Genomic DNA, 27,629 nt, shown 5'->3' on the forward strand with positions numbered 1-27,629 from the left:
TCTTCTTTTTAACTAAGTAAATAATGAAATAATGGTTTGGTAGTCTGTTATCTTTTTGTCTGGTCTTTAAGATGACACAATCCCCAGTAACTAACAAATGCGATTTTTATGAGCAAAAGCTGTGGTGAAAGTTTCTTGACAGATATTTTTGCATTATTTTGGTGACTTTTTACTCTTGTCTACTCTCATTATTGTTAAGCCCACACTTGTTACTTTGTGGCCACAGTGTTCATTCAGCAAAACTGCATCGTTTTAAATGAATAGTTTGCATGCAAACAGTCATGACAATTCCTTTGCTCAGATTACACAAAAAAAAATTGAATTGAATACAAATATCTGATTATATGTACGGTGCGGTGTGTTCCAAACTGTGACAATTTTCCTCAAATTAGATTTATAGGAATCAGTATTGCAAATATATTGAATGATAACCTCCACAACATACATAAGTAACCTATATTGTCATGCCTTTTGAGTGTATCTTGACATTTGAAGCTTTGATAAATATATACAAAGAGCAGTAAGAAACAACTCTGAGCCAAACAACCCTGCAGGGAGGCAGACAACAATGATGTTTAAAATGTTAAACATATCATATTTGTGTTTATTTACTAATGCTTGAAAAAAAATCTTGACGTTTAGTTTTGAAATAATTTAGACCTATTTCACTAAAATACAAAAATAGCTAGATTTCATCTTTGTTAATGTGATTTTCTGCTTTAAAAATCATTATAAAAAAAGATATCTCTGGGTTTGAACCTGTTAAGGACAAAATATATACGCTTTTTACGATTTTCTGACATTCATAGACTTATGAAATAATTTAGGCCTTTAATTGAAAAAAAACAACAAAAAAACGATTGAGTCTCTGCCCTGTTTTCACTTGTGTGCATAAAAAAAAAATCTATTTGGAAAAACACTGACGGGATTGAAACATAGTCTGTGTTGAAATAGTTATTTTATAACAGCCTAAGTTTTCAGTTATCCAAGATGCCCATTTAAATAGCCTATGTTGACCTTTACAGAAATACTTTACATTGATCAAATAAGTCAACAACAGTTCCGTATTTCATAAACTGTTAGATGACGATGAATTGTCTTCTTTTCTTGATTTTTTTTTTTTTTTTTTTTTTTCAAAGTGACGCTGGAAGGCAAACCTCACTCAACAGCTGCTCTTGAGGAAATTGCGTGCTCACTGTTTATGCATGTCCATAATAGCTTCCTGTGACGCGCGCGCGCGGCGCGCGCCCGTAACCACCTCGGAGCGAGCCTTTGCCGCGCGATCACGCGCGCGGATCGAGGACGCAGCAAGCTAAAAAAGCTAAAAGCGGAGCAGCAGCAGCGGCGGCAGGCTACCGGGCCCAGAGCAGTCACGGAGTCGACCGTCGTTCATTTTGTTCGAGGCAGACCTCTCCGACCGGCAAAGGAGGAGGAGGAGGAGCAGGAGGAGGAGGAGGGGGGAGATTAGAAAACGTGCGAGATTCATATGTGTGTGAAGGAGGGGAAGAAAAGTGCAAGATGGTTCGGGAAACCAGACACCTTTGGGTGGGAAATTTGCCCGAACATGTTCGAGAGGAGAAAATTGTGGAGCATTTTAAACGGTAGGTTACGTAAGAGAGAGAGAGAGAGAGAAAGAAAGAGAGAGAGAGAGCCCGTGTTAGCGAAGCAGCGCGCGCTAAGGTGCAGCACCGACGGGAGAGCCCGCTATCAATGCTAATGAAGCTAAAGTTAGCATTTTTTTTTTTTTTTTTTTTTTTTTTTTTTTTTAAGTTTTACTAGTCAGTCGATTTCTTTTTTTTTTTGCGCGACGTGTACCGTGAAGCAAAAAAACAAAAACAAAAAAAAACCCCGATGTTTATTCGGAAGGCGAAATACGCGCAATACGGACGCTCAAAACGAAACGTTCATCGTTTGTAATCTTTCGTTAACTTTTGCTTGAAGCCCGAGAGGCAATTAGCTGGGTTCGCTTAGCCACCGAGCTAACACACCCAACCAACCATTTTGTGGGAAGTCGAGACGTTTTCGTGATCTGGACGAGTCGGAAGAGCAGCCGGAGTCCAGGTCATCAGCACGAGATGACCAGCGTTATTTAAAACACTGGAAACGTCTGACGACGGGGTTTTTTTTTTCTGTCTAGTAAACAATGCTGGAGCCATCTTATAATATAATATAAATATAAATATAGACAAGTCCAAATCTGCGACCGATTGGAGATATTGGCAAGTTCTTGAGTTGCTTGGCGTCGTTTCCCTTTTTACTGTAGCGACTTATGAGATAACTGAGGTTTGTCCTGTTGTAGTTTTCAATTAAACTGCAAACATGTTTGTTCTCCCGCGGGTGAAGATTTAACTTGAATTTAAACCGAGATAATAAACTTGTAAGTCATTCGCAGCTCTGTGACGCTTCGCGTCGTTTATCACTGGCTGCGTAATCTAAAGGCCGATTGTTTATCTCGTCAACAAAACACGTACACAACTCGACAAACATCGCGGTTAATGGGATCTTTTGCGGCGCCGCGTCACTCCCTGGTCGGCTGTCAACTGTGTGTTTTGAACACAATGCTTTTTTTTTAACACTTGTTAAATGCTGACATTTGACATGTGTCCCGTCCCAGACACCGCCGATGACTCACACAACATAAACTGTAATCATCCAGCATAATAATTGCAGACAAACTTCCCTAAATTCAGACAATTCGCTTGTTTGTTGGGTTTTTTTTTTTTGGCTTAGAGGGAAATATTAGAAGAAACTGACTTGCGTACTTGCTTTCAGCATCAGTGACTCTTCTGCTATTGATTCACCAGACTACCAGTTGCGCTGACCCTGTTTGTGGCTGGTGTGTATGTAATGTCCTCTTTGTTCTCATTGTCATTTCTTCTCAGGTATGGCCGCGTCGAGAGCGTTAAGGTTCTACGAAAGCGAGGGTCAGAGGGGGGTGTTGCGGCCTTTGTGGATTTTGTGGATATCAAAAGTGCGCAAAAGGCTCACAATGCTGTCAACAAGATGGGGGACAGAGACCTTCGGACTGACTACAATGAACCTGGGTCAGTCCCCAGTGCTGTTCGGGGCCTTGAAGACAGCTCCCCTTCGAGCAGTCGAGACGTTACAGGATTCTCTAGGGGAACAGTTGGTCCAGTGTTTGGCCCACCTGTGTCCCTTCACACCAGAGAGGGACGTTATGAACGGAGAATAGATGGGTAAGTGGACACGGCGTCCCCTTAAAAACCAGGGGAATCTAAATATCAGATGGGTGTAAAACCTAAACATATAGTTGGGTTATTCGTGTGGCATTGATGCCTCATGGGGTTACACAAAGGTAATCTAGGGATCGTTCCACTTTTCATCATAATTGACTTGCCTTGCCCGTGGGATCTAAGTAAATTAACTACACATTATCATTTGGTAAGGTAACTATATTTCAAGGTTTGACATCTGGTTTGGATATTACATCTGTGAGGAATATCCTGGTGAGTGTTGGATTTATTACATTTTGTGGGAAACTACCTTGGGGAGCTTTTGGATATTTTTTTAATCATTTTTCTCCTATACATGGGATCTAACCTCGATTTTTACTTGGAATCGCTTGAAGCTGGAAATAAATATCCGTTATGAAGGATGCGCTTTTCTCTGAAGAATCTATACAGGTGTATCATTACTTGAAGCACCCTCCATCCTGGGTTGTCATTTTTTTTCCCACATTGCAACAGTTGATGATTGGACTACTTTTACCTTTTTTCTTCTTCTTTTTTTTGTGCATCTGGATACATCCTGTTCTGGATTTACGTTTTGACCAAGTGGGTTGAAGAACTTTACGGTCATCACACATCTCGAGACAGATTGATGCAGTGCACATGTCCCAGGTTATGTCAGTAATTTTAGGATCAAATTAACTATACATCTCTCTCTCTCTCAAAAAAAAAAAAAAAAAAAAAAATATGTTGTCCCACATATGGAAGTGATGCCGAGAAGACTTTGCAAGAAACAGCGAGGATCCAGACAACCAACCAGCAAAGTTTGTGGAGCTATTCTTGTTTTGGGGGTGGATGGCCATGAAGACACATGAAGAATGCATAGTTGGGATGTAACCTCCTGGATGTACGCAATATGATACCGCTGGCTGGATGTACTGATTTGGACCCTAGTTTGGATAGGTGTAGCGGCCATTCATTTGGATTACTCAAGTGTGGATGTAGCTGTGTGAGACCTCAGTGAGGAGAAGAGCCCTCCATTGTGATAGGGGAAGCGCAAGACAACTTTTTCAAGTAGACTTGCATGTTGCTACAAAAAAAAAAAAAAAAAAAGATGAAACCGTCTAGTAAACACACCTGATAGGATCCATTGATTGTGGGATTATGTCAAGCCCATGAGCCCCTGAGGATTTTATGTGTCTTGAGAGTCTACCAGCCTGTGTAATGCTCAATAACTTGACATTAACCAGTGGAATACATTTTTGACCTTTTTGTTTTTTTTAGAGTAAAGCATAACTTTTGGGACATACTATTTCCTGATATTATAAGAGAAGACTGATCCAGTTGGATGTATTTTCCATTCAGGCTCCATTTTACTGAATAGCCAACCTGGAATGTGCTGAATACCCCGAAGTTCATCATCTTTTTCTTTTTTTTTTTATTCATATTTATTCATTTAGGCTTTATGTTCCAATGTTTTTTTAGCACATGTCCTGAAATCCATAAAGAGGTCCATTTCTGTGGTTGTTTTGTTTTTCCTTTTTCCATCCAGTGAAGAGAATTAAGTAGCCTAACTGTGGATTATACATCAACAATCTACTGGCCTGGTGCTCAGTATTTGAAGATAACGTGCAATACGATTCAAGAGATCCTTTTTGCCTAATTATATCAATTGATTTTTTTCCCCCCCTCGGTTTTTCATTCGGGCTCTCACATTCTGACCACCTAGATTTTATTTGGATTAGGTAACTTCTTTTCTAAAAGGTTGGTATTGCTCTGCCCTCTGCATATTTTCTTTCTCTAACCTTCCTTAGTGCTTTGTCTAATATTAGTCTTGCACTGCTTTTAGGGAAATTTATTAATTTGATGCAAGAGAGAGAAAAAAAAAAATACACGCCTACATAGAATGTGAAAATGTATAGATTACATGTATTATTGTCATTTATATGTCTTTATGTAAATGCTTCTTTTTTTTTCAGCAGCACACGAAGTATTATTTAATACATTGATCTAAACTCTGCATGGAATTATAAATTTCAGTACCAGAGCTCCTTGACAGAATTTTTGCCCACTTGATTACTTTGAAGAAATGTTTCCTTTTGATATTATTTTTTTTTCTCACCAGCAGTAATTCATGAACAGTCAGCCTCTGAAATCAGCTCCCCTGGACACCCTGAGGGGACTCGAGTGCTCAGAGTTTTTGTTTTTTTTAACCAAGAAAGTAATTAAAAGGGACGCCGAACAGCATTTCCACATTGCTGGATTCGGCCTATGTCTGTATGAGTAGAGTAAAGAAAGCTCCAGAGACTATAAAAGTCTTTGGACAGCTTTGTTTCCTGTGACTGTTTATGAATTTACATGATGGGAAATATTATTTGTCAGGAAGGTTTTTTTTCTGCTCTCTTAAAATAAAAACAGGATTTTAGGCCACTGAAAGTTTCGATCTGTTTCGGTTTAGATTTCGGAGCAGCACCACAGATGTAATCTGATTATTTCTTGCAGACAGTGCTAGTATTTGATAGGTTGCTTCTCAATATGTCTTGAAGAGTGAAATTCTTTAGACTGTCTCGTTTTTACAGTTTTGGTATTGTTTTTCTATCGAGGGCTGTACGCCTTGTAAAACTTCTGTTATGGGAGTTTTTGCTAATAGGTTTGAAAGCAGTTCTTGAACACACGATAGTTGACAGAAAGAAACACCATAGAAGAGGCCAGGGATTGATATTGATGGTAACAACTTAAGCGGAGACAGAGCAGTAGCTTCTGTCAATAACAAAATTACGGGATTGTGACATTAAAAATACTGGCACAGTACTTTCTAGTTGTATGAAGTTACATAAATTGAACCCACATCTCATCTGGCCTGCTCTCAGCTGTATCTTTACAACACTGGACAGTTTTTCCTTAAAGTACATTTTAAAGTCCAAAATGTTCATTTGCCTTTTTTTTTTTTTTTTTTTTTTTTTTTTAATATTAAAAATCGTATTAACTATTTCCCCTCCTCCCCCTCTCTGTCCTGTTTTTTTTTTATTTTATTTTTTATTCACAGTAGTTCAGAAAGCCGTGAACGTGCATATGATCACAGCCCATACGGACACCACGACCGCAGCGGCACTTTCGACAGACAGCGGCACTACAACGCCGATTATTACCGCGACCGCGCCGTGTTTGCTGCCGCCGGTCCGGGGAGCAGCGCTATCGGCGGCAGCTTTGAGGCGTCGGACCCACATTTTGACTCTCGAATCCGAGATCCCTTCGCTCTGACTAATTCGACACGGCGAGACCTGTACAGGGATGACCGAGGACGACGCGTTGACCGAACCTACCATCACCGTCGGAGCCGATCATCTCACTCCTCGCAGTCGAGGCACCCTTCCCCTCAACGGACCACGGGGCAGACCCCCAAAACTCCTCATTCCCCAAAACGAGCCCCTCTGTCTCCTGGGAGAGGTCCGAGATCTCGGTCCCGGAGCAGATCTTCGAGCTCCGACTCGGTCAGCAGCACCAGCAGCACGGGCAGCGGCAGGTGGGACATTTTGTTTGGTTCGGTGTTAACGGTTGATGGATTTGATTCGATGAATGCATTTTTGTCTACAAACAATTGGATGCTGGTTGGTGAGTAAATACCTTTTTTTTTTTGGACTTAAACAGCCAAGTGTCTGATTGCGGCGTTTTCTGTTTTCTTTGCTTGCTGATGACAGTGATTCGAACAGCAGCTCCAGTGACGGGTCACGGGCGCGTTCTGTCCAGTCTTCAGCCACGCATGCTCCTGCTCAGTCTTCTATGGGACTTGATTCTGAAGAGCCGCGCAGAAGCTTTGGAATTAAAGTGCAAAATCTACCAGTGCGCTCCACAGGTGAGTTTTACGTCTCGACGGCCTCTCGATGGACCAATTCGACAATCTTTTCCTACTTTCTCAGAACTATAATGTTCTACAAGGCTAGATAACAACATCTTAAACAACGTGAGTTTTTGCCTCAACTGAGATTTGAAGTGGACATTTAACACATGAAGAATACGATCAAACTAAAGCATGAATTGGATCAGAATTTAATTTATGGTTAATTAAAGGTGAACCTGTTTAAAAGTGCAGTTCCAGACGCTTGTAAATGTAATTTCCTTTTGGAATACTTCACTGTAATGAAATAAATTTTGTGTTATGGACTTTAGTTTTATAGTCGTTTTATCCAATACCTTTTAATGCAATTGTATGATTGGTGGAAGGGAAAAAATGGGACTGAAAAAAAAAATAATAATAATAATATATATATATATATGTACTATATATTGGATATATATATTTATTATTATTATTATTATTTTTTTTTAAATTTAGTAACTTATGCTTTTTGTCTTTTTCTTCATTTTAGTACATTTGCGATACTATAGTTACGCTTTAAAAAAACATTTTTTTTACGGTTGATTAGTGGTTGGTAATCATGATTTTTGAATGTTGTCCAACTAGTACACAGGTCACGCTGCTTCTGTTATTTCCATAGTTGTGCTTTTGACAGATTACTCATGGTAGTTATACTTGAGGTTCTCAGACCACAATCTTAAATACTTTATCCTCTTGTTAATAGTCAGGTATTTGTGTATATTTCACTTTGCAAACAGATTACTCATGGTAGTTATACTTGAGGCTCTCAGACCACAATCTTAAATACTTTATCCTCTTGTTAATAGTCAGGTATTTGTGTATATTTCACTTTGCAAACTGAAAACATACAAATAATGTTGTCATTTTGTAATGAGCTCTTTCCTCTTGAGTCAAAGCCTGATATATGTAGCCTGTGAAATGACCTGTTAAAGACCTGAAAAAAAATGCAGCACGTGTTAAAACACAGAATCAGCCAATAATTTCTGCTTGACAGCCACAAATGTAATGTCTGGTTTCAGCAAAAAGTCAGGCATCTAGAAAAGTGTAAAAACTGTGAAAGGAAGCTGTGAGAGGAAAACAAAACCAGCTCTATGAAAACTAAAACACATTATCATCATTAGTTCTTTTGAAAAATCTTTTTTTTTTTTTTTGGAGTATTGTATTACTAGCAAGCAACTCTCTTTCTGCAGACACGAGCTTAAAAGACGGACTCTTCCATGAATTCAAGAAACATGGGAAAGTGACTTCCGTGCAGATCCACGGAGCGTCGGAGGACCGCTACGGTTTGGTGTTCTTCAGACAGCAAGAGGATCAAGAGAAAGCTCTCAGCGTCTCCAAAGGGAAGCTGTTCTTCGGCATGCTTATTGAAGTCACGGCCTGGAATGGTCCTGGTGAGTGATGGCAAATAAACACAACGCTTCTTTATTGTGATGAACACTTGCCGGTGCAGACCGCTTTATTCCCCAGAAGTAATTTCCCCAAATTGTGCGTGCTGGTGGTGGAAATTCTGAGCAGCATGTTAGTAATGTTAATATTAATGATAAACCTCTTCCTTCCTTCAGAAACAGAGAGTGAAAATGAGTTCAGACCCTTGGATGGCCGGATAGATGAGTTCCACCCGAAGGCCACGAGGACGCTGTTTATTGGGAACCTTGAGAAGACCACGAGTTATCAGCAACTGCTTGACATTTTTCAACGCTTTGGAGAAATTGTGGTAAGCTACCGTCTGACTGTTCTGTGTAAAAGAAAAAAAGAAAGTGTTATTAAGTGTCATTCTTTAATTGCTCCGTCTGTCTTCCTTAAGGACATTGACATCAAGAAGGTTAATGGAGTTCCCCAGTATGCCTTTGTCCAGTACTCTGATATTGCCAGTGTTTGCAAGGCCATAAAGAAGATGGATGGAGAGTATCTGGGAAGCAACAGACTAAAGGTAGCGTTTGAATTCCTCTGTGCCCGGGACAGCCGTGGCTGCCGACGTCCATGATGTTTTTGGGTTGTCTGTCTGTCCCACTCTCGTGAATGCGATATCTCAGGAACACTTTAGGAAATGTCTTCAAATCTGGCACAAACCTTTCCTCGTGCCGTGTTCGGATCGTCCACTTTTCCAATGCGTAGTTCACTATATCGTGGCTAAGTGGCCCATCCAAATGGATCTTGTCCACTATGGAGCCTATTATGTGATGGACAATGCGCACAACAGCATTGTTTATCGAGGATAAACTGATGTTGTTGTTAAAGGTCACTGACCTAAAAAACAAACAACACTTTTTCTGGGCTAAATGTAACAAAAGTTACACGAAGCAATGTTCACATTTCTGGTCCATGTATGTTTTCAATCTAATGTACAGTATTTTGATGACGTAATATGCGTGTTGTTCTCCTTCTCCTTTAAAGCTTGGTTTTGGGAAGAGTATGCCCACCACGTGTGTTTGGCTCGACGGTTTGGCAACTAATATTACAGAGCAATACCTCACACGGCATTTCTGCCGCTACGGACACGTCGTCAAGGTAAAGGTGGTCTATTTTATCCCACTGAAGATCTGCTGCTTTGGATTTCAGCTTAGTTTTTCCAAACCCGTGAATGATTTAAATTTTGTCGTGTTTAGGTTGTGTTTGATAGATTGAAAGGGATGGCCCTCATCTTGTACAACAACACCGATTTTGCTCAAGCAGCTGTAAGGGAGACCAAAGGCTGGAAGATTGGTGGCAATAAAATAAAGGTAAAGAATGGAAAGTGAAATGAAACATTGGAGAATGTACTTTTTATGTATTCGTGTGCTTATTTCATTTGCACGTGTCTGTTCATCTTTGATAGGTGGATTTCGCGAGTCAAGAGAGTCAGATGGCATTCTACCGGTCTATGCAGGCGTCCGGGCAAGACATTAGAGACTTCTATGAAATTCCTCCTGAACGACGGTAAATTTGCCAAAATTGTTAATTGTCTACAATTGTTTCTACTTATTTGCGGTTTCAAAAACATGAAATAACATTGATAAAACATGTCTCATGTAAGGTGGTAATATTTAGAATCATAGTTTGCAAAGTACGCACTTCTTCTGAATCTGAAAGTGACCGTGTAAATTTGACGAGTTCCAATTCATTCTCCCTATTCTCTCCATTTACTCTCCAGAGAGGAACGTAGACCTCCATATCACGAGTTTACAGCAGAAAGGGCTTACTATGAGAATATACGAACCCCAGGCCTCTATCCAGAGGAGGCTCGAAGAGACTATGCTGCTCGCAGCAGAGAACGCTTCCCTGAACTGGAGCATTATCAAGGAGAACATTTTGACCCACGTTATCACGAAGACCCAAGAGACTTCAGGGACTATCGAGACCCCTTTGAGCAAGACATCCGAAAATACACCTACATTCAAAGGGAGCGAGAAAGAGAGCGAGAACGTTTTGAGGCGGATCGTAGTAGGTGGAGCCCCTCCCATCCACGGAGACCTATTACGCCCACGGTGTCGCCTTCACCGTCCGAGCGCGCTCCCAGAGACTCAGAACGACGGGTTTACAGCCAGTCCTCTGAGAGAAGTGGCAGCGTGAGCTCGGTGTCACCACCACCGCATTTTGACAAATCTGAAAAGAGCGTGGTAGAACATCCTTTGAAGACCGAGAAGAGCGAGAAGGCCGAGAAGAGCGAGAAGGCCGAGAAAAGCGAGAAGACCGAGAAGGCCGAGAAGAGCAGTCAACCAGATCGTGTGGCCGGGGTTGAGAAAACCAAACGTGCAAAACGAAAAGAGAAAGGTGACAAAGAGAAAATGGAGAAGACTAAATCCAGGAAAGCAAAGGGGCAATCCCCATCCAAGGCACTTCCTGAAGTAGAGCTTGAGACTGTTTTTGATGAAGGGTCTGGAAAAGGCAGAGGCTCAGACCAGGATGTTTACGAGAGACAAAAATGTAAGGGGGATGGTGACACTCTTTCTGGAAATCAGTTGTCAACTGTTCATGAGGACGCTGTAAAAAGTGAAAGATCTGAAATGAGTAAGGGGGATAACCCGGACTTGGATGCGAGAAATAGACTCAAGAAACATCTGAAGTCTGAGACTGGAAATGATGGGAAGGATTCATCGGTGGATTCCGATCGCCTCGCTGAAAGGAAAAGGCGCTTTGCTGAGTCCGGTGGAAGGACTGTTCGTCAGAAGAGAAGCAGGCATGAGGAGGAGGATGGCAATCAGTCTTCTGACTTTGGTGCCAGTGCCACATATTTGAAAGAATCCGACCCTGACAAACACAAAGATTCACAGCGGAGAGATTCAAGGCTCAAAACTGATAAAAGTGGCCCACAAAAAGATGCTCAAGAAGACCCGAGAGGACTAAGAGAGAAATCAGAGGGATCTTTGGACCCACTGGAGTCCAAACGAAACCCAGGGCCGACTTCAGCCAGAAGGTTCTCACAAGAGGAGCTCACAGACCAAAGCAGCACAAGAGAACAAGACAACCATGCTTTTTTCAAATTTAGTCAGAATGACGAAACTAACAAAAGTGCCAAGACCAAGGAAGACCACGTCGACATTGACCTCTCTCAGAGTTACCGCAAGCAGATGGAGCAGAACAGACGTTTGCACCAGCAGCAACAGCAGCGCGAGTCCGACAAACGGGACAAACCAGGGAGCCCCCAAGGAAGTGAAGCGGAGGACTTGGAACATCGTAGTCTTGTGCATGAAGTCGGTAAACCACCTGAAGATGTCACGGATAATTTTCCATCTCACAAATTGAAGAAACCAGACCAATTTGACCCCGACTCTGGAACAAAGAGAGAGCGTGTCTACCGGAGCTTTAGGCAAAAAAGTGAAGATCCCGACTGGAACAACACCGCCTCTCCGGGACATCAGCACTTTCCTCACCATGCAGATGAGGATTTTGTGGATGCTTCTCAAAAGGAGTTGAGTAGAAATGATGACAAACTTCAACCAGACCTGGAGCTGTTAGTCAAAAGGACACATAACACGCAGGTTACCAAGGCAAACACTTTGATACTCAGTGTTGAAGAAGAGCAGCAAAAGAGATGGGAGAGCAGAGTGAAACAGGACTTGTTACCCGACCTAAACTTTTCTAGAAGCCTGAATAAAAACATTCACAATCGCAAGCGTTTGGAATATGGCATTTGGCATGACTTGGAGCCTGGAGAAGTTCGATCTGACTCCGAAGAGGACAGGGAGACCAAACCTCACTCTCCCGTGCCCTCCACATCTATGCCTTTTTCTGAAAGGCCGAAGGCTGACAGGTTTTCAGACCCCAAACTTGCACACCTGGAAAGGAACAAATTCTACTCCTTTGCCCTTGACCAGACCATCACACCTGACACAAAGGCTCTGCTCGAGCGGGCTAAATCTCTTTCATCTTCCAGAGAAGATAACTGGTCATTTTTAGATTGCGATTCTCACTTTGCAAGTCTGCGCAACAGAAAAGACACCGAAAAAGTAGAATCAACACCGAGACCTACACCCTCCTGGTACATGAAAAAGAAAAAGATTCGAAGTGGATCGGAAGACAAACTTGAAGACAGGAAGGAGGAACCTAAACCAGAGGAACACGAACGCAGGGAACTATTTGCCTCCCGCTTCCTTCACAGCCCCGTCTTTGAGCTGGACTCCAGACGGCTTCAACACTTGGAACGCAAACATGAAGAACCTGAACAGACACAAAATCAACAACTGGGTCAGCAAGGGACAGTAGACGGGGAACTGGACACGGGGCCGGTTGTCCTTTTCCACAGTCGTTTTTTGGAACTCACGCGACTACAGCAACAGAAGAATAAAAGTCAGCAAATTCAGGAAGCGAAAGGAAACACGACCTTCGCGGATGAGAATCGAGCAGAAAAAGCACCCGTTCATGAGGAACAAGCTCTGCAGCCACCTGAAACTGCAGAATCCATTATGGAGCCGGAAATTAAACCCATCAGTCCTGCCGAGCAAATGATTCCTGAACCCCGGCTCGCACCTACTTCTGTCACCCAATCTGCGGTCAAGGATTTAACTCCATCAGAAGAGAAATGTGTTTCCCTAAATCCGGCCCCCGATCTATATCCTCCTGTGCCTTTTCTAAAGGACGAGGTTAAAGAAAGTGACCACGTTGTACCCACGTTCCACCCGCCAACCGAGACGGCATCAGACCCTGAACCTGCGCGTGTCGCAGTAGCTGAACCCAACTATTCTGTAAATAGATGTAAACTCTCTCCAACCGAAGCGAAGTCGGATAACGTCACCGAGGATCTAAAACCTCCCGTCACAGAACTGCCGTGCTGCCACGATTCCAATGAGTTTGTCAGCAGTTCAGAACCGGAGCTGGAACCCGAGATGGCACAAGCAGAAGTTCCTGAAGCCAGAAGTCCAATACCTTCTAGTTTAGCGGAGCAGGCGGACGCAGTCAAGAAAGAGACTCATCCCACCTGTAAAGCAGGAGAAGAGCCTGATGGAGAGAAGAGCCTTCAACTTAGTAAAGTGCCGATGCCTATTGACAACGACTCCAATGATGAACCAGTCATATCTCAGAAAGGGACGAAGACGAAAGAAATGAAAACCAAAAAGTGCAAACAGTCCGCAGCGGAGGTTGCCCCACTTCCCATCACGTCGACCTCTGGTTCTGAGAAACAAGCCACGCGCAAGAGTGAGCGCATTGACAAAGAGAAGCTGAAACGTGGGTCGTCCCCAAGAGCCGAATCAAAGTCCACGGGCAAATCTCCTATTCACGGCTCCGATCCCGATATGATGGAGCAGAGCATATCCTTAGGCAGAGCGAGACGAAGAAACGTCAAGTCTGTCTACGCCACCCCAGTTGAAGACGATGCACCGGTTCGTCCCGGAAAGGAAATTACAGAGTCGCCACGCTCTGCACGAAAACGAGGGATGGACAAAGATGCGCCACAACAGATTACTGAACCGGATCCGCCCGCTCCAACACATGTAGCTAAACGGGGCCGTCCCCCCAAGAATCGCAAGCAAGGCGATGAGAGTGCAACTCCTAAAGTCGAAAAATTGAAAGTGGACAATAAAGACACGGATTCAAATGAATCAGAAAGCGGCGAACGAATTCCAAGAGTGTCTAAAGGGAGGACGTCCCCTCACAGCACAAAGGGTCCATCGAATCAGATGTCCACGGCTTTAGGATCCGGGTCGGTAAGGAAGGTGGATAAAACGGAGGCAGCCGATGATGATGAGCAGGAAATGGATTTCACAGATGAAGATACCTCGGCTTTGCAAGATTCATCAAGCTCGTGTAAAGAAGATCCATCCATGAAATTTGACCAAAAGAGAGACGAGAAGGACAAACAAGGTCCAGAATTGGGCAAAGACAAAAATGTTCCCCATGACAAAGCTTTTGAGGGGAAATCCAGTAGGAAAGAGACAGATTCTTTGGTCTCGGAGGAGAAACCCACGTCAGAAAAAGACAGGATCGTGAGAGGAAAAACCAAGCTGACAAAGACTCCCAAGTCCCCTGTCCTCAAAAACCTTAAAATACGACTGAACGTCACGGAGGTGAAAGATCTTCTTCAGTTAGGGGAAGAAGAGCTTAGCAATCAAGAAGACTCGTCAAAAAAGGTCCGACCCAGTGACCCCAGCGATCCCGTTTCGAAGGCCACTAATGCAAACAAAGGAGGCTCCAACAATGAAGAAAAGGAAAACGATGCTTTGGAAAAAAAGGACCTTGTGGAGCCATCAAAAAGCTTAATTTCACAGGAGCTAGAATTAGAGCAGGCTGTAGAAAACATTGCCAAACTTACAGATCCGACTTTTCCGGCAGAAACGCCGACGCCACCTGTCCCACTCGCCGAGGTAAAAAGTGAACCGGACGAAGAGAAACCCTCCAACCCTGCTAGCGAGACGGAACTCATGGCTGCTATAGACTCGATAACCGCTGAGGATTTAGGTGTACCCTTAACGCCAGCCCCTCCGACAAGTGCAGATTTAGGTGCACAGCCTGTTGCGCAAGACTTTGTTCCGCCTGTCAAGGAAGATGAACCTGAAACGAACACCTCCTCTACACCGGGGGAACCTGCCTTTCCAAACACGCCCAAAAAGGTCGCCAAGGGACGACCCAAAACACCGAAGCGTCCCAAAGGCCAAAAGCAAGTAAGAAAAGATTTAAAGGATGGACAGTCGGTCGGCGAGGAGCCGACGGCTCGTTCGGCAGACGGCACGGCTTCCGACGTAAAAATGGTTTCCGAGACGCCTCCGTCGGCAGCGACTGCCACGGTGATCACTCCTACGGCTTGGAAGCCAGAGCCCGACCTCTCGGCAGTCAAGGCTACAGACGTGAACACGGAGTCCGAGTCGTCTTCCGAAGAACAAATTCAACATCTTAAATCCGTTTACCCCCAGTCTAAGAGTCCAATGTGCCCGAAGCCTCAACAGTTGCCACCCGAGAGCATCTCCCCTTCCCTGTCTCCGCTCGCCAACAGGCCAAATATCAGACCCATTCAAACAAGCCGAATCCCTGTTTCTCCACCAGATTGGCGCCACCAGTCTAAAGATACCGTCGTTTCCTCGTCGCCCGTCATGCCGTTAGCAGCCAAAGAAAATCAGCCTTTACCCTCAGACTCTGAAAACATGGCCGTCGATCACGGCACAAGTGACTTGCGACAGATTCTCATGAAACACAAAACCATCTCGCTGCCAGCCAGCAGTCCCGCTCCCAGTAATCTGCCCAACCTTCGAGACCAGAACCCGTCAGAAGGTAACACCCCCACGCCTGTTGTCCCAAATAAGTCCCCACTGTCCGACGGCAAGATGCCAGCTCACTCGGCGTTGCCTGTTGTTCGACCTCCAGCCTCACTGACAACGCCCGAGACCAAGTCGGGGATTTCCGTCATCGCATCCACTGCGACCTCCGTGATCAGCCGTGTCTGCAATCCTCCCGAGCCCGAGGACAAAGCGAGCATGAACATCGGATGCGTGGACATGGCTCTACCCAAAACGACCTACAGGCCCGGCAAAGATGAGACGGGACCATACCACGGCCCGTCTGCCGGGGACGACGGGGGAAGCGCCGCGCGCTTCATTGTCGAGAGTCCCGCTCTGGGCACTGGATCTTGCCCGGGTCTGAGGGTGAATACATCCGAAGGAGTTGTCGTACTGAGCCACTCGGGCCAGAAAACCGAGGGACCCCAGCGGATCAGCGCGAAGATAAGTCAGATCCCACAAGCAACACAAGGCGACATGGAATCTCAGCAGCTGGTGTCCATGCCCCAGATCAAGCAGGAAATGTTCGGCCACTCTCAGCCGGGGCTTCAAAAGGGCCCTTCGTCACAGACGGACCACGGACATCCTGGTAAACAACAGCCGCTGTCCTCTATTAAACAGGAAAGCACGGGTTTGGAAAAGTTGGAAGCCACTTACCAGTCTGGAGCTCAAGGAGTAGTGAAGCGTCTCCCACCGGGTAACCAGCAAGTGATGGGTTACCATCAAGAATACATGCCGTTGAAACATCAAAAGAAAATGGACAGCGCTGATCTTCATGGCACAGACGGCGCGAAACTGCCGTGGACCTCGGCCGTAAGTCCTGCCATAAGCCCCCATTTGCCGTCTCCGCCCGGGAACCATGTCGGCTTCGTGACGGCGGGCGGCGACCGAGCGCCTTCGCACCTCGGCGCGGTGAAACAGGAGCCGCGGTCCCCGCGCAAATCGGGCCACCCGCACTCCCCGTTTACGAAAGTGTCCTCGCCCATCGGCTCGTCGTCGCCAAAGGGCATTCCGGTGATGCTCCCCACCGGCCTTCCTGCCATGCAGCAGTTCATTACCGGTGTGCACCACGCGGAGCAGTCGGTCATCATGCAGCCTCACAGTGTGCCCGGGAGCTTGGGGCGGATGTCTCCTCACTGCGTTACCCAGTCGATCCCGGTGGGACACCTGGTCCAAGACGTTCGGGTCAACACTCCGCCCCTCTCCGTGATGAGCTACGGGATGCACGGCGAGCCCCTCGCCTCGCCGTGGTCCGGTTCCATGCAGCCCCGATCTACCTCACCGCAAGCCGTCGGCCGCGACAAGGTTCTCAAGGTGAACCCCGGCTCGTTGAGGAGTCACGACGGGGAACCGGAAGAATCCAGACACTTCCACCAGACGGGAAGAGCGTCGGCCGCGCAGCTAAAACTGGAGACTCTGCAGTCGGACCCCCGCGGACCTTCGCGCAGCAATGTCCAGCTGGAGACGTACATAGCCCAAAGGGACATGCGCGTGCTCTTGCACCAACAGGGGGAGCGGCCGACCGCCGACCCCCACGCCGGGCACATTCAAGAGGCCCTTCACCCGTCCTTATCGCCGAGAGCGCACGTGTTGCCGAAAGGCGTCTCCGAGAAGGATATGACGAAGTCGCTGGAGGCGAAGAGGCCGCACTCGCCTCTTCCGAAGGACGGCTTGATCGGGATTAGACAATCTGGGGCAGCGATGGCGTCGCCGCAGAGAGTTCAGCTGCTGCCGCCGGGACCCAGCGGCTCCTACCCAGAGTACTCCGGCATGTACTCGAACCCCCGAGGCATCCATTCTCAGTTACCAGAGCCCTCTCCCGTCGGACTGAACCAGCCACCGGTGAATGTCACGCCCGCTATGGTGAGTTTGCTGGACTTGACGCGCCAGCTTCCATGTACACGCGTAACGATTAAATTAAAACCGGCCGTTATGAAGATTACATCGCGTTATCCGGAGGGTGTTTGTACCGTTTTGCCTCGTCCATTAATGACCGAAGGCTTCGTATTGCTGCTAAAGTCTCTTTTATCATGAAAACCGTTCCAACAGTACCGCGGTCGACGGGCTCCAAAACACTTCCACTATTGAATACATGCTGAAGGCGTTTCAGCCAAACCTGAACTCGTTACAAAGGGAGGGTCAGCTCCGAGCTCAAGACGCTCGTTTTAGCGACGCGTCTCCGCCGAACGGTCGGTGCGGCGCGTGTCGATGCCCTCGTTAAATTGCTCCTGACGCAAGGCGCCCATTTCCTTGAATCCGCAGGGCGGAGAGCTCCAGACGAAACCGGACAGCAAGATGACGCAGCCGGTTAATATGGTGCAGCTGCTCACGGTAAGACGGAAACTCACCCCGCAGCAGCAGCAGCAGCAGCAGCGGCGCAAACAGCGGCGGGTTTTGTTTGACACACTTGTCTTTTGTCTGCCGTCGTGTCGGAGCAGAAATACCCCATTGTGTGGCAAGGCCTGCTGGCGCTGAAGAACGACACGGCTGCGGTCCAGCTGCACTTCGTCTGCGGCAACAAAGCTTTGGCTCATCGATCGCTGCCGCTGCAGGAAGGAGGCGCTCTGCTGAGGATTGTCCAGAGGATGAGACTGGAAGCGTCGCAACTGGAGAGCGTCGCCAGAAGGATGACCGTACGTTGTCGTCAGCCTTGGTTTTCCCGCCGAGACGCGTTGTCTCTCTCATTTTCATGGCGTCTGCTCGCGGCACTAACCTCTGTCCCTCTGCAGGGAGACAGCGACTTCTGTCTTCTCCTCGCTCTGCCGTGTGGACGAGATCAGGACGACGTCCTAAACCAAACTCAAGCCCTGAAGGCAGCGTTCATCAACTACCTGCAGACAAAGTTGGCGGCTGGTATCATCAATATCCCCAATCCAGGTTCCAATCAGGTGGGACGTGACCGTTGATATGAATGTTGGTTTTAGTCGTTTGGGTTGATTTAAAAAAAATAATAATAATAATAATCTTGGACACCAATGATGTAAATCTGGTGGCCAGTTAAACTCAGCAGGAATTATTTGATAGCTTTTGATTATAAATCATCAAACTACGCGATTCCATGTCCATCACAAGAAATGCATCAGCTAATTAAACTCGGTGCTGTATCCATTGAATTTTAGCCAGGAAACGTACCGCCAAAGCTTGGAAGGCATCAAGCCAGCGGCTCAGTCAGCTGACAGCTCTGTCAGACCTCCGGTCAGTCTGGAAGCCACTCGAACATGGGGGTTTAATAATAATAATAATAATAATAATAATTCACTTTATATGTACAGCACCTTTCATACATGAAATGCAGCTCAAGGCACTTCACAGCAAAATAATGACATGCATCGTTCCACGTAAAAATGGATATAAAGGAACAATTAAAACTATAGAAAAGAAATGGAGATAAAACGGTTGAAATGCGTCAAAAACGGATCAAAGCATAAGAAACGAGATAAAAGGCATAATGTATATTCCGCATCATAAAGTTGAATTCATGTATTAGAGGCTAGTTTCACTTATTTTATTTTATTGTTGGAGCAGCAGATAATTTAGCACAGAGGAGAAGTTGAGGTTTAGTCTATCCTAACCTTTATTTTGATGTTGTTTGATGACTTATCGTCAACATAAAACTTGTCGTACAGTATCCGCCGGGCACATTTCTTTGCGAAAGTCCTTATAAAGTCCAATTCTTTACCTACACTTCGGTGTTATCGACCGTTTTTTTGCTGTTTTTTTTTTTTTTTAAACCCGCGAGGTCCCGCTGCGGTGACGCCGGGCGGCCGCTCTACTGCCGCCTCACAGCGTAGACTTGCTGCGTGGACGTTTCATACTTCGCCGTCCCGTTAAAAACCATTTCAGTGAACGCACAATGTGTGGATTTGATTTCCTTTTTCGTGTCGCACTGCACAACCACTTTACATGCGTAACCGACGTCGGGTCTTTTTTTTTTGTTGGTTTTTTTCCCCCCCCCCAGCCCGCCTACGTGCTCCAGATTTTCCCGCCGTGCGAGTTTTCGGAGAGCCACCTATCGCAGCTCGCCCCCGACCTCCTCAACAGGATCTCCAGCATCTCGCCACACCTCATGATTGTCATCACCTCGGTGTAACCGTCACCGCAGGGAGCTGTCCCCGTCGACAGATGTTCTCGCCGCCGATGAGCCTCAGGAAACCAGAGGAATATGAGAATTAGGTTGTTGTTGTTGTTGTTGCTTTTTCCTGGACACGATGGGAATGTGTAGGATTTAACCCAACAACTTTTTTTTCTTCTCCATCAGTCTTTTTTTTTTTTTTTTTTCCTTTTGTCACTCCTTGTCTGGGATAGTTGTCCTTCTCAAAAGAACTCAGGGATGGACCAAACCAGAATGAGTCTTACTTGACCCCTCACTCTGCTGTATTTCTATTTATTGGAGTTTAATTTTAGTGTTTAGAGATGCGCTGAAGGAAAAAAAAACAAAAAAACAAAAAACAAATCAGGATGTTTGATGAACACTAATTAATGACTGTGGGTGGCCTGTTTTCTTTCATGTCATTTTTAGATTGTCATTAATTTCTTCACAAGAGGATCATAGAAGCTGTTGTACTGCAATGGCTGAAAAGACATTTCAACATGTAATTTTTAATAATCATGTACAGACTTCCTCGCCCAGGCTTTCTTTAGAGGAGGAGGAGGAATTATAAAACTATGGAGACCCTGTAGAGGACCACGTTCATTTAACACCTTTAATTCCACCAGCTCTGCTCATTTTCTCACTACTGAAGCAGTTACACCTCTGGCGCCGGCCTTTGCGTCGAACAAGCTACAGAACGATTTGGGATTTTTTTTTTTTTTTTGAATACATGACTGTGTAAATATTTTAAATATTTAAACTTTGATGGAACTTTGGAGACTTGACGGAGACTTGAACTCTGGGACGTACCAGAAATGCAGAGTGTGAAAATTTAGATGGAAGATGAAAGAATTTTCGGGTGTAAATACTTGTAACACAAGAAGTTTGGCAAACTCATCCGTGGAGTCTGCTGATGGCACTTCATATTTTGTAACTCAAATAAAACAAACTCCAGAAAACACGAATATTTAAGATAATCCTTTATTTTGTTTGTCATGTATTTTTTTTTTTTTTTTTTTGGCAAGAGGTTTTTACGTAGCTCAAGTTTTATACATGATTTTGCTCACTTTAATATTCGAGACACGCCTTTTACTTATTAAAAACAAGGGTTTACTTGCATACCGTATGCCACACAACAAAGATCTAAACGAACAAAAGATGGGATTAACAGATCCTGAGTGCAGATGGAAAATACTACCAGCAGCTTGTCAAACCTGCGGTGTGAAACTTGTCTCCCCCTGCTGGTAGGTTTGTTCAGCATCGTGTAAACTCATTTGACGGGGATGAATGGAACATGTTCATTTATATGTAAAAGTCCTGCATGTCCGTTTTAAATAATCAAGAAATGGATTTACTTAGTTTACTTGACTCGGATGGACGTGCAAAATAATTTTTCTCTTTCTAAGACTGGTGCCAGTTGGAAGTGTTTCACCTGTAAAACATTTTAGTCCAGCTCTTCAGCTATATAGTATCTGAAGATATGACTTAGTCTTGTGTTCTTAGGAAAGCTCAATTATCAGATCAACAATTTTAGTCTTAAAAAAAAAAAAAAAAAAGAGTGGAAAATATTTCATGTAGTAATAAGCCTTCACTTCTTTTTGATATTTTAACTAATATTTAACTTGACGCGGCAAAAAACACAGGTGTCACTGAAACCATTAACGATGGCTCCGCTCTCGTGAAGCGTCGGAGAAAGTCGTTCATTTCGCATAAAATATTCATCGCCATTTACAACTGTCAGTACTGTGACATGTCAGAAGGTCCTGTTGGCAGACCTGCAAAGACACTGAACAAAACATGAAAGGTGTGAAACTAAAACGTCGTCGCTCCATCAGTTAGTCAGAGTTCTGGTTAATGGCTCGTTCGTTGATTAATCACTGCAATGTGCTCGATTGTTAGTTGATTAACTGAATTGATTTTCTTTTATCTAAGTTTAGGACGTCTCTCACTTGTTGAGTTTTGTTGAACACGGTAAATCTTGAACACACCTTAAAACTTTTTTTTTTTTTTTTACCTCTGCGTAGAGTACAGGGAAGAGTTTGTTTACCTCGGTATAAAAACAAGAGTTAGTTATATCTTGTATTTACCTCAAAGGGGGAAAGATTATTGTTTTACATGCACTGCTACTATGTCGATTTGAAATACTGGTCGAAAGATTGCGCACTAGTGTTTCAAATCATCACTGGAGCCAAAAAGAGCCACCAGCTGGTCTTCATACTGAGAGATGTTCCTCTTCATGATGTCCATGCAGGGTCCCAGCAAACGCTCAAATGCCTGGACGTCAATCACTGGAAGAAAAAGACAGAAATTTAAATTGATTTCCTCCGGCTTTAGGCTCTTAAAGTCTCCGTCCTCCCATCAGTTAACGCCCTAAAACCTCATCTCTCTTCATCCAAATTACATTTTTGGACGTTCCCCCCCCCCAAGAAAATAAATAAATCCCCTAACGCCTTTAAGTGGTTTCGATATAACTCTACGCCTTTGCCTTCTTTCAGTCCCCGCTTTTATCTCCACCCCTCCGCCGCTCGCCTGCAGCGTGATTGGATTGGTTCCTTAAGTTTGTGACACATGAAACCCCGGCTGTCTGAATCGGTGTATTTCAAAACTGTCAAGACCGCCACTGCAGTTCCCAAACAGAAATACTCAAAAGCCATGGCGGTGACTGCTGATTTGACTAATAATACGCCTTCTATCACATAAGAAACACGACACGGACATGTCAACAAAAAATATATATATATTTTTTTTTTTACTGGAGGGCGTCTTTAAGTTAGTGTGTCTAGTTGTTGGCTCACTGCATCGTCTCAAACCGGACTTCGGCATCATTCCCTGAGCGCGAAGCTTAAAAAAAAAAAAAAAATCGACGCGCCAAATGTAAACACGTCTTCGACGCAACAGTACCCAAACATCTGGTTTCTCCCACAGCATAAACCGACGCCGCTCGAGGTTTATTGGTGACGAGCGCCAGCTCTCCAAAGTACTGCCCTCTGGAGCAACGAGCCACCTCGACCTCCGCGTTATCCTGCTGGCCCGCCTTCGTCTGCAACACACAAACTAACCCCATCATTTTTTTTTTTTTTTTTTGCATTACCACACACACAAAAACAAAAAACAAAAAATACATATAACCTATCTGCAGGTAGCAATCCAGCGCTGAACAATAAAGTTAGAGGCAACTAAATTCAGAATTGATTATAGTGCTGTACCTACTTTACGTTTGATCGTGATCTTCACCTCTCCCGATTCCACAATGTAGAAGCAGTCAGCCGTGTCGCCCTGCAAAGTCCGGGAAGCAGCAAAAACACAGCTTTTAAATCTAAGAGCCGATGTAAAAAAAAAAAAAAAAAAAAAAAGAAAGAAAAGATTTTAAGATAACGCGACAAATATAAAACGCTGTACTTGTGTGATTATGCGGTCTCCGTCTTTGAGCGTGCGCGCTCCCAAAACGTCTACAATCCTCATTCTCTCCGAGAGCTAAAGTGACGGAAGTGGAGGGGACAACAACAGGTGAACTGCCGAAGCGTAACGTGACCCGTGCTCGTGTACCTCGTGGTGATTTGGTTTGCAATTTCAGTGCGTCTTTCGGTCGCGCACCTCGAGAGATTTCAGGAGAGGGACGCACTCGATGAAGGCCTCGTACATCCTCCTCTTCTTCGCGTTATTTTTCACAATCAGTCTGTGAAATGTGGCTCGATCCTGCCGGGGCGGGACGGGGTGGAGGGGAGGGGAGGGGAGGGGACGGGGGGGGGGGAGGGGGACGGGGGACGGGGCAACAACAACCAAAGAAAATGGGAGATTTCGGTCGCATCTCAAGCTTCAATCCTTTTTTTTTTTTGGTTCATTTCAGCGACGTGTGCGCGCTTCGTCACGCAGCGGACCGGCGAAGGTCGCCGCCCTCGCTCAAGACTCACCAGGCCCCACAGGGCGCCGTCGTGCGTCGCGACGATCGTGGCGGCCCGCGGCGTGTTGTACATGAGAGCCAGCTCGCCGAAACTCCCCTTGTTGTCATATTTTCCGACGCACAGGCTCGCTCCGTCCTTCCGGACGAAAATATCGTACACGCCTCTGCGGAGACGAGACGAGACGCGGAGACGGAGGTCCGAGTGAGTCCCCGACACCTTTAAACGGCACCTCGTCGAACGAATGATCGAGAACTGGGAAAAAAAAAAAATCGCTCACTCACTTCTCTATGACGTAGAAATTGTCCCCGTCGTCTCCTTGGTCTATGATGTGCTCCTGAGGTTTCACCAACACCTCGAACATGGCGTCCAGCACCTCAGAGAACTGCTCCTGCGGGACATAAAGCGAAGCAAGTCCAATTTGTACGTGGAGTTGGCATCGCAACGACGGACACGATAAATTAAACATCGGTGGTTTCAGTCTTATGTTGCTTTATACTTCCACTTATACATTTCAGAGGGGGGATATTGATGATGATTTGACACAATGGATAATGTAATAAAACTTTTAAAAGCTTATTTAAAAGCTCCTTAAAACACATCGTTGAAGGTTAAACCAGTGTTACAAAAAAAAAAAAAATCAGCGTGTAGTCGGAGTCACGTGTCAGATGTTAACAGCTCCACAAAATAGTGATTTTTTTTTTTTGTTCCTCCCCCTCCCTCCCCTCCTCACATGGTTTTCATTTCCATATGTTCAAATGATCCGATATATTACAGAAAATTAAAGATTAGAGAAAAAAAGAGGGTGTGTGTTTTTTTTGTTTTTTTTCTATCTTTCCTCTCCTAGTAATCATCTGACAACCCCTCAGATTTATCAGCTGGCAACAGTAACATGCCGCTTACGCACTGATGCTTTACTATTAATCATCTAATGATGTAATGTAAAATCATAAAACTTGGATTTTTCACGCAGGTTTTTTTATTTTAATGGATTTTTTTTTTACTTCAGTACAGGATTTGAGTACTTCTTCCACTGATAAAAAAAAAAAAAAGTTTCAGGCCTCGGTTAAAACGAACTGACAGCTTTAAGTTGTGCATTAAAAAAAAACCGTAATGCTGCTTGTTCTTGTTTGGTTTTGACTGCGAGGACAAGAGCAGACCTGAGACTCTTCACAGCACAGCAGCAGACCTAATTACCTTTTGTTCTATGCGCTGCTTTGTAAACCAATAGAATCAGCTGTCTGTTTCAACCTGACCCGAAAACACTGTAACAACAGGCCTGTCTCTTTTTTAAAATTAAAAAAAAATAAATAAATAAATAAATAAATCATATTCAAGAGGACATCCACTTATTTCCATCCTTCCCGATTTAACCTGCTGTACCTGCTCCAGTGTTTTAAACAGTAAAATATCCCTGCACGCGTCCTGAAGCCTCCGACGCTGCTCGTCTGTTTTGGGATGCACGACCCGAGCCTCTGTGTCTTCATCCTCATCATCGTCGGGGTTGTACGCCTCGGCACAAACTGCAGCAGGATAAAATAATAATAATAATAATAATAATAATAATAATAAAAAAAACCTACTGCGCTCATGTAACTACGTGAACTTCATATTCATTCCACATCTTGTTTCGGTGACTGACCTGAAACCCTGCGGTTGTACGTCCCGGTGGTGCACCCTGCAGAGAGAAACGGAGGTCAGTGCATCGGACAAATCCCACTGAAGCGCGAAGGAGCTCGGCATACTTCACTGTCACTGCTTCTGGGAGTTGTTGTAAAGCGTTTGGCGGTGTGATACGCACGGGTAGTGTCCTGCTCCTCCTCCTCCTCCTCCTCCTCCTCTTCCTCCTCTTCGTCTTTATTATTTGAATTCGTTTCAAAAGTGACTCCTTTCCTTCCGGCTTTGGCGCCGCGTTTCTTGCCTCGCGGGTCATTTCTTTGGCTCTCCAGAAGGAGCGTAAAATGCTGCACCGCGAATTCAACCAAGTTAGGAGGCCTGCGACGAAGCACCGCCACTGTGTATCCCTGCAGCAGCTCTTTCAACCCGGCTGGTATCTCCACGGCGCTCATCGTTGCGGTTCAGAGGTCGGGGGCCTGGACTTTGTTAAGCTCACAACAACAACAACGACGACAACAACAAAAGACTTGTAGAAGACATTCAATTTCCACTGAGCTCAGTTTTTAATACCTGAAATATCAAATCTCTGGGGTCAGCAGCACTAAAAGGCCCATAGATCTGACAAACATACTTTGTGCCTGGACCATCATCGCTGAACCAAAGTGACTCCTCCTCCTCCTCCTCTTCTCCCACTCTGCGGCTATATTGATTCCTGTATTTAGCACAGCCTGTTGGAAAGTATTGACCAGTACTTTTCACATCACATGTAATTAAAGGCTGTCCAATGGATTATGCTTCAGAACTTGATGATTTGGCAAAGATATATGTACAGCGGGTACGGAAAGTATTCAGACCCCTTTCAATTTTTCACTCTTTGTTTCATTGCAGCCATTTGCTAAAATCAAAAAAGTTCATTTTATTTCTCATTAATGTACACTCAGCACCCCATCTTGACAGAAAAAAACAGAAATGTAGACATTTGTGCAAATTTATTAAAAAAGAAAAACTGAAATATCACATGGTCATAAGTATTCAGACCCTTTGCTGTGACACTCATACTTAACTCACATGCTGTCCATTTCTTCTGATCCTCCTTGAGATGGTTCTACTCCTTCATTGGAGTCCAGCTGTGTTTAATTAAACTGATTGGACTTGATTAGGAAAGGCACACACCTGTCTATATAAGACCTTACAGCTCAGTGCATGTCAGAGCAAATGAGAATCATGAGGTCGAAGGAACTGTCCAAGGAGCTCAGAGACAGAATTGTGGCAAGGCACAGATCTGGCCAAGGTTACAAAATAATTTCTGCAGCACTCAAGGTTCCTAAGAGCACAGTGGCCTCCATAATCCTTAAATGGAAGAAGTTTGGGACGACCAGAACTCTTCCTAGACCTGGCCGTCCAGCCAAACTGAGCAATCGTGGGAGAAGAGCCTTGGTGAGAGAGGTAAAGAAGAACCCAAAGATCACTGTGGCTGAGCTCCAGAGATGCAGTAGGGAGATGGGAGAAAGTTCCACAAAGTCAACTATCACTGCAGCCCTCCACCAGTCGGGGCTTTATGGCAGAGTGGCCCGACGGAAGCCTCTCCTCAGTGCAAGACATATGAAAGCCCGCATAGAGTTTGCCAAAAAACACATGAAGGACTCCCAGACTATGAGAAATAAGATTCTCTGGTCTGATGAGACCAAGATTGAACTTTTTGGCGTTAATTCTAAGCGGTATGTGTGGAGAAAACCAGGCACTGCTCATCACCTGCCCAATACAATCCCAACAGTGAAACATGGTGGTGGCAGCATCATGCTATGGGGCGTTTTTCAGCTGCAGGGACAGGACGACTGGTTGCAATTGAAGGAAAGATGAATGCAGCCAAGTACAGAGATATCCTGGAAGAAAACCTCTTCCAGAGTGCTCTGGACCTCAGACTGGGCCGAAGGTTCACCTTCCAACAAGACAATGACCCTAAACACAGCTAAAATAACAAAGGAGTGGCTTCGGAACAACTCTGTGACCATTCTTGACTGGCCCAGCCAGAGCCCTGACCTAAACCCAATTGAGCATCTCTGGAGAGACCTGAAAATGGCTGTCCACCAACGTTCACCATCCAACCTGACGGAACTGGAGAGGATCTGCAAGGAATAATGGCAGAGGATCCCCAAATCCAGGTGTGAAAAGCTTGTTGCATCATTCCCAAGAAGACTCATGGCTGTACTAGCTCAAAAGGGTGCTTCTACTCAATACTGAGCAAAGGGTCTGAATACTTATGACCATGTGATA

The 27,629-nt window shown here is 44.9% G+C and overlaps 2 protein-coding genes across 3 annotated transcripts; one reads left to right on the forward strand and one right to left on the reverse strand.

The window, feature by feature from the left end:
* Positions 1-1,274: 1,274 nt before the first annotated feature.
* Positions 1,275-20,798, forward strand: LOC138194061 (msx2-interacting protein). Of its 2 annotated transcripts, none has more exons than XM_069142477.1 (15): positions 1,275-1,601; positions 2,883-3,197; positions 6,235-6,711; positions 6,887-7,041; positions 8,256-8,456; positions 8,628-8,779; positions 8,870-8,995; positions 9,460-9,573; positions 9,672-9,785; positions 9,881-9,981; positions 10,196-17,612; positions 18,012-18,080; positions 18,188-18,382; positions 18,479-18,637; positions 19,708-20,798. In XM_069142477.1, exons 1-15 carry the CDS (start codon positions 1,519-1,521, stop codon positions 19,837-19,839), a joined length of 9,810 nt encoding a protein of 3,269 aa, XP_068998578.1. In that variant the 5' UTR covers positions 1,275-1,518; the 3' UTR covers positions 19,840-20,798. The 2 variants fall into 2 exon arrangements, with proteins under 2 accessions (XP_068998578.1, XP_068998588.1); XM_069142487.1 differs by having other exon boundaries at positions 6,238-6,711.
* An 8-nt stretch (positions 20,799-20,806) lies between these two features.
* prkar2ab (protein kinase, cAMP-dependent, regulatory, type II, alpha, B) lies at positions 20,807-26,240 on the reverse strand. Its single transcript, XM_069142550.1, has 10 exons — positions 25,540-26,240; positions 25,381-25,416; positions 25,122-25,261; positions 24,023-24,129; positions 23,751-23,904; positions 23,434-23,535; positions 23,239-23,313; positions 23,050-23,115; positions 22,741-22,879; positions 20,807-22,127 (listed from the first exon to the last, which is right to left on the reverse strand). Exons 1-10 carry the CDS (start codon positions 25,805-25,807, stop codon positions 22,003-22,005), a joined length of 1,212 nt encoding a protein of 403 aa, XP_068998651.1. The 5' UTR covers positions 25,808-26,240; the 3' UTR covers positions 20,807-22,002.
* Between the last annotated feature and the right edge of the window lie 1,389 nt (positions 26,241-27,629).

The sequence above is a fragment of the Embiotoca jacksoni genome, unplaced genomic scaffold (genome assembly GCF_022577435.1).
Source record: "Embiotoca jacksoni isolate LCO1_2020_lvr unplaced genomic scaffold, fEmbJac1.0.p SCAF_1, whole genome shotgun sequence".
NCBI classification, from domain to species: Eukaryota; Metazoa; Chordata; class Actinopteri; family Embiotocidae; genus Embiotoca; species Embiotoca jacksoni.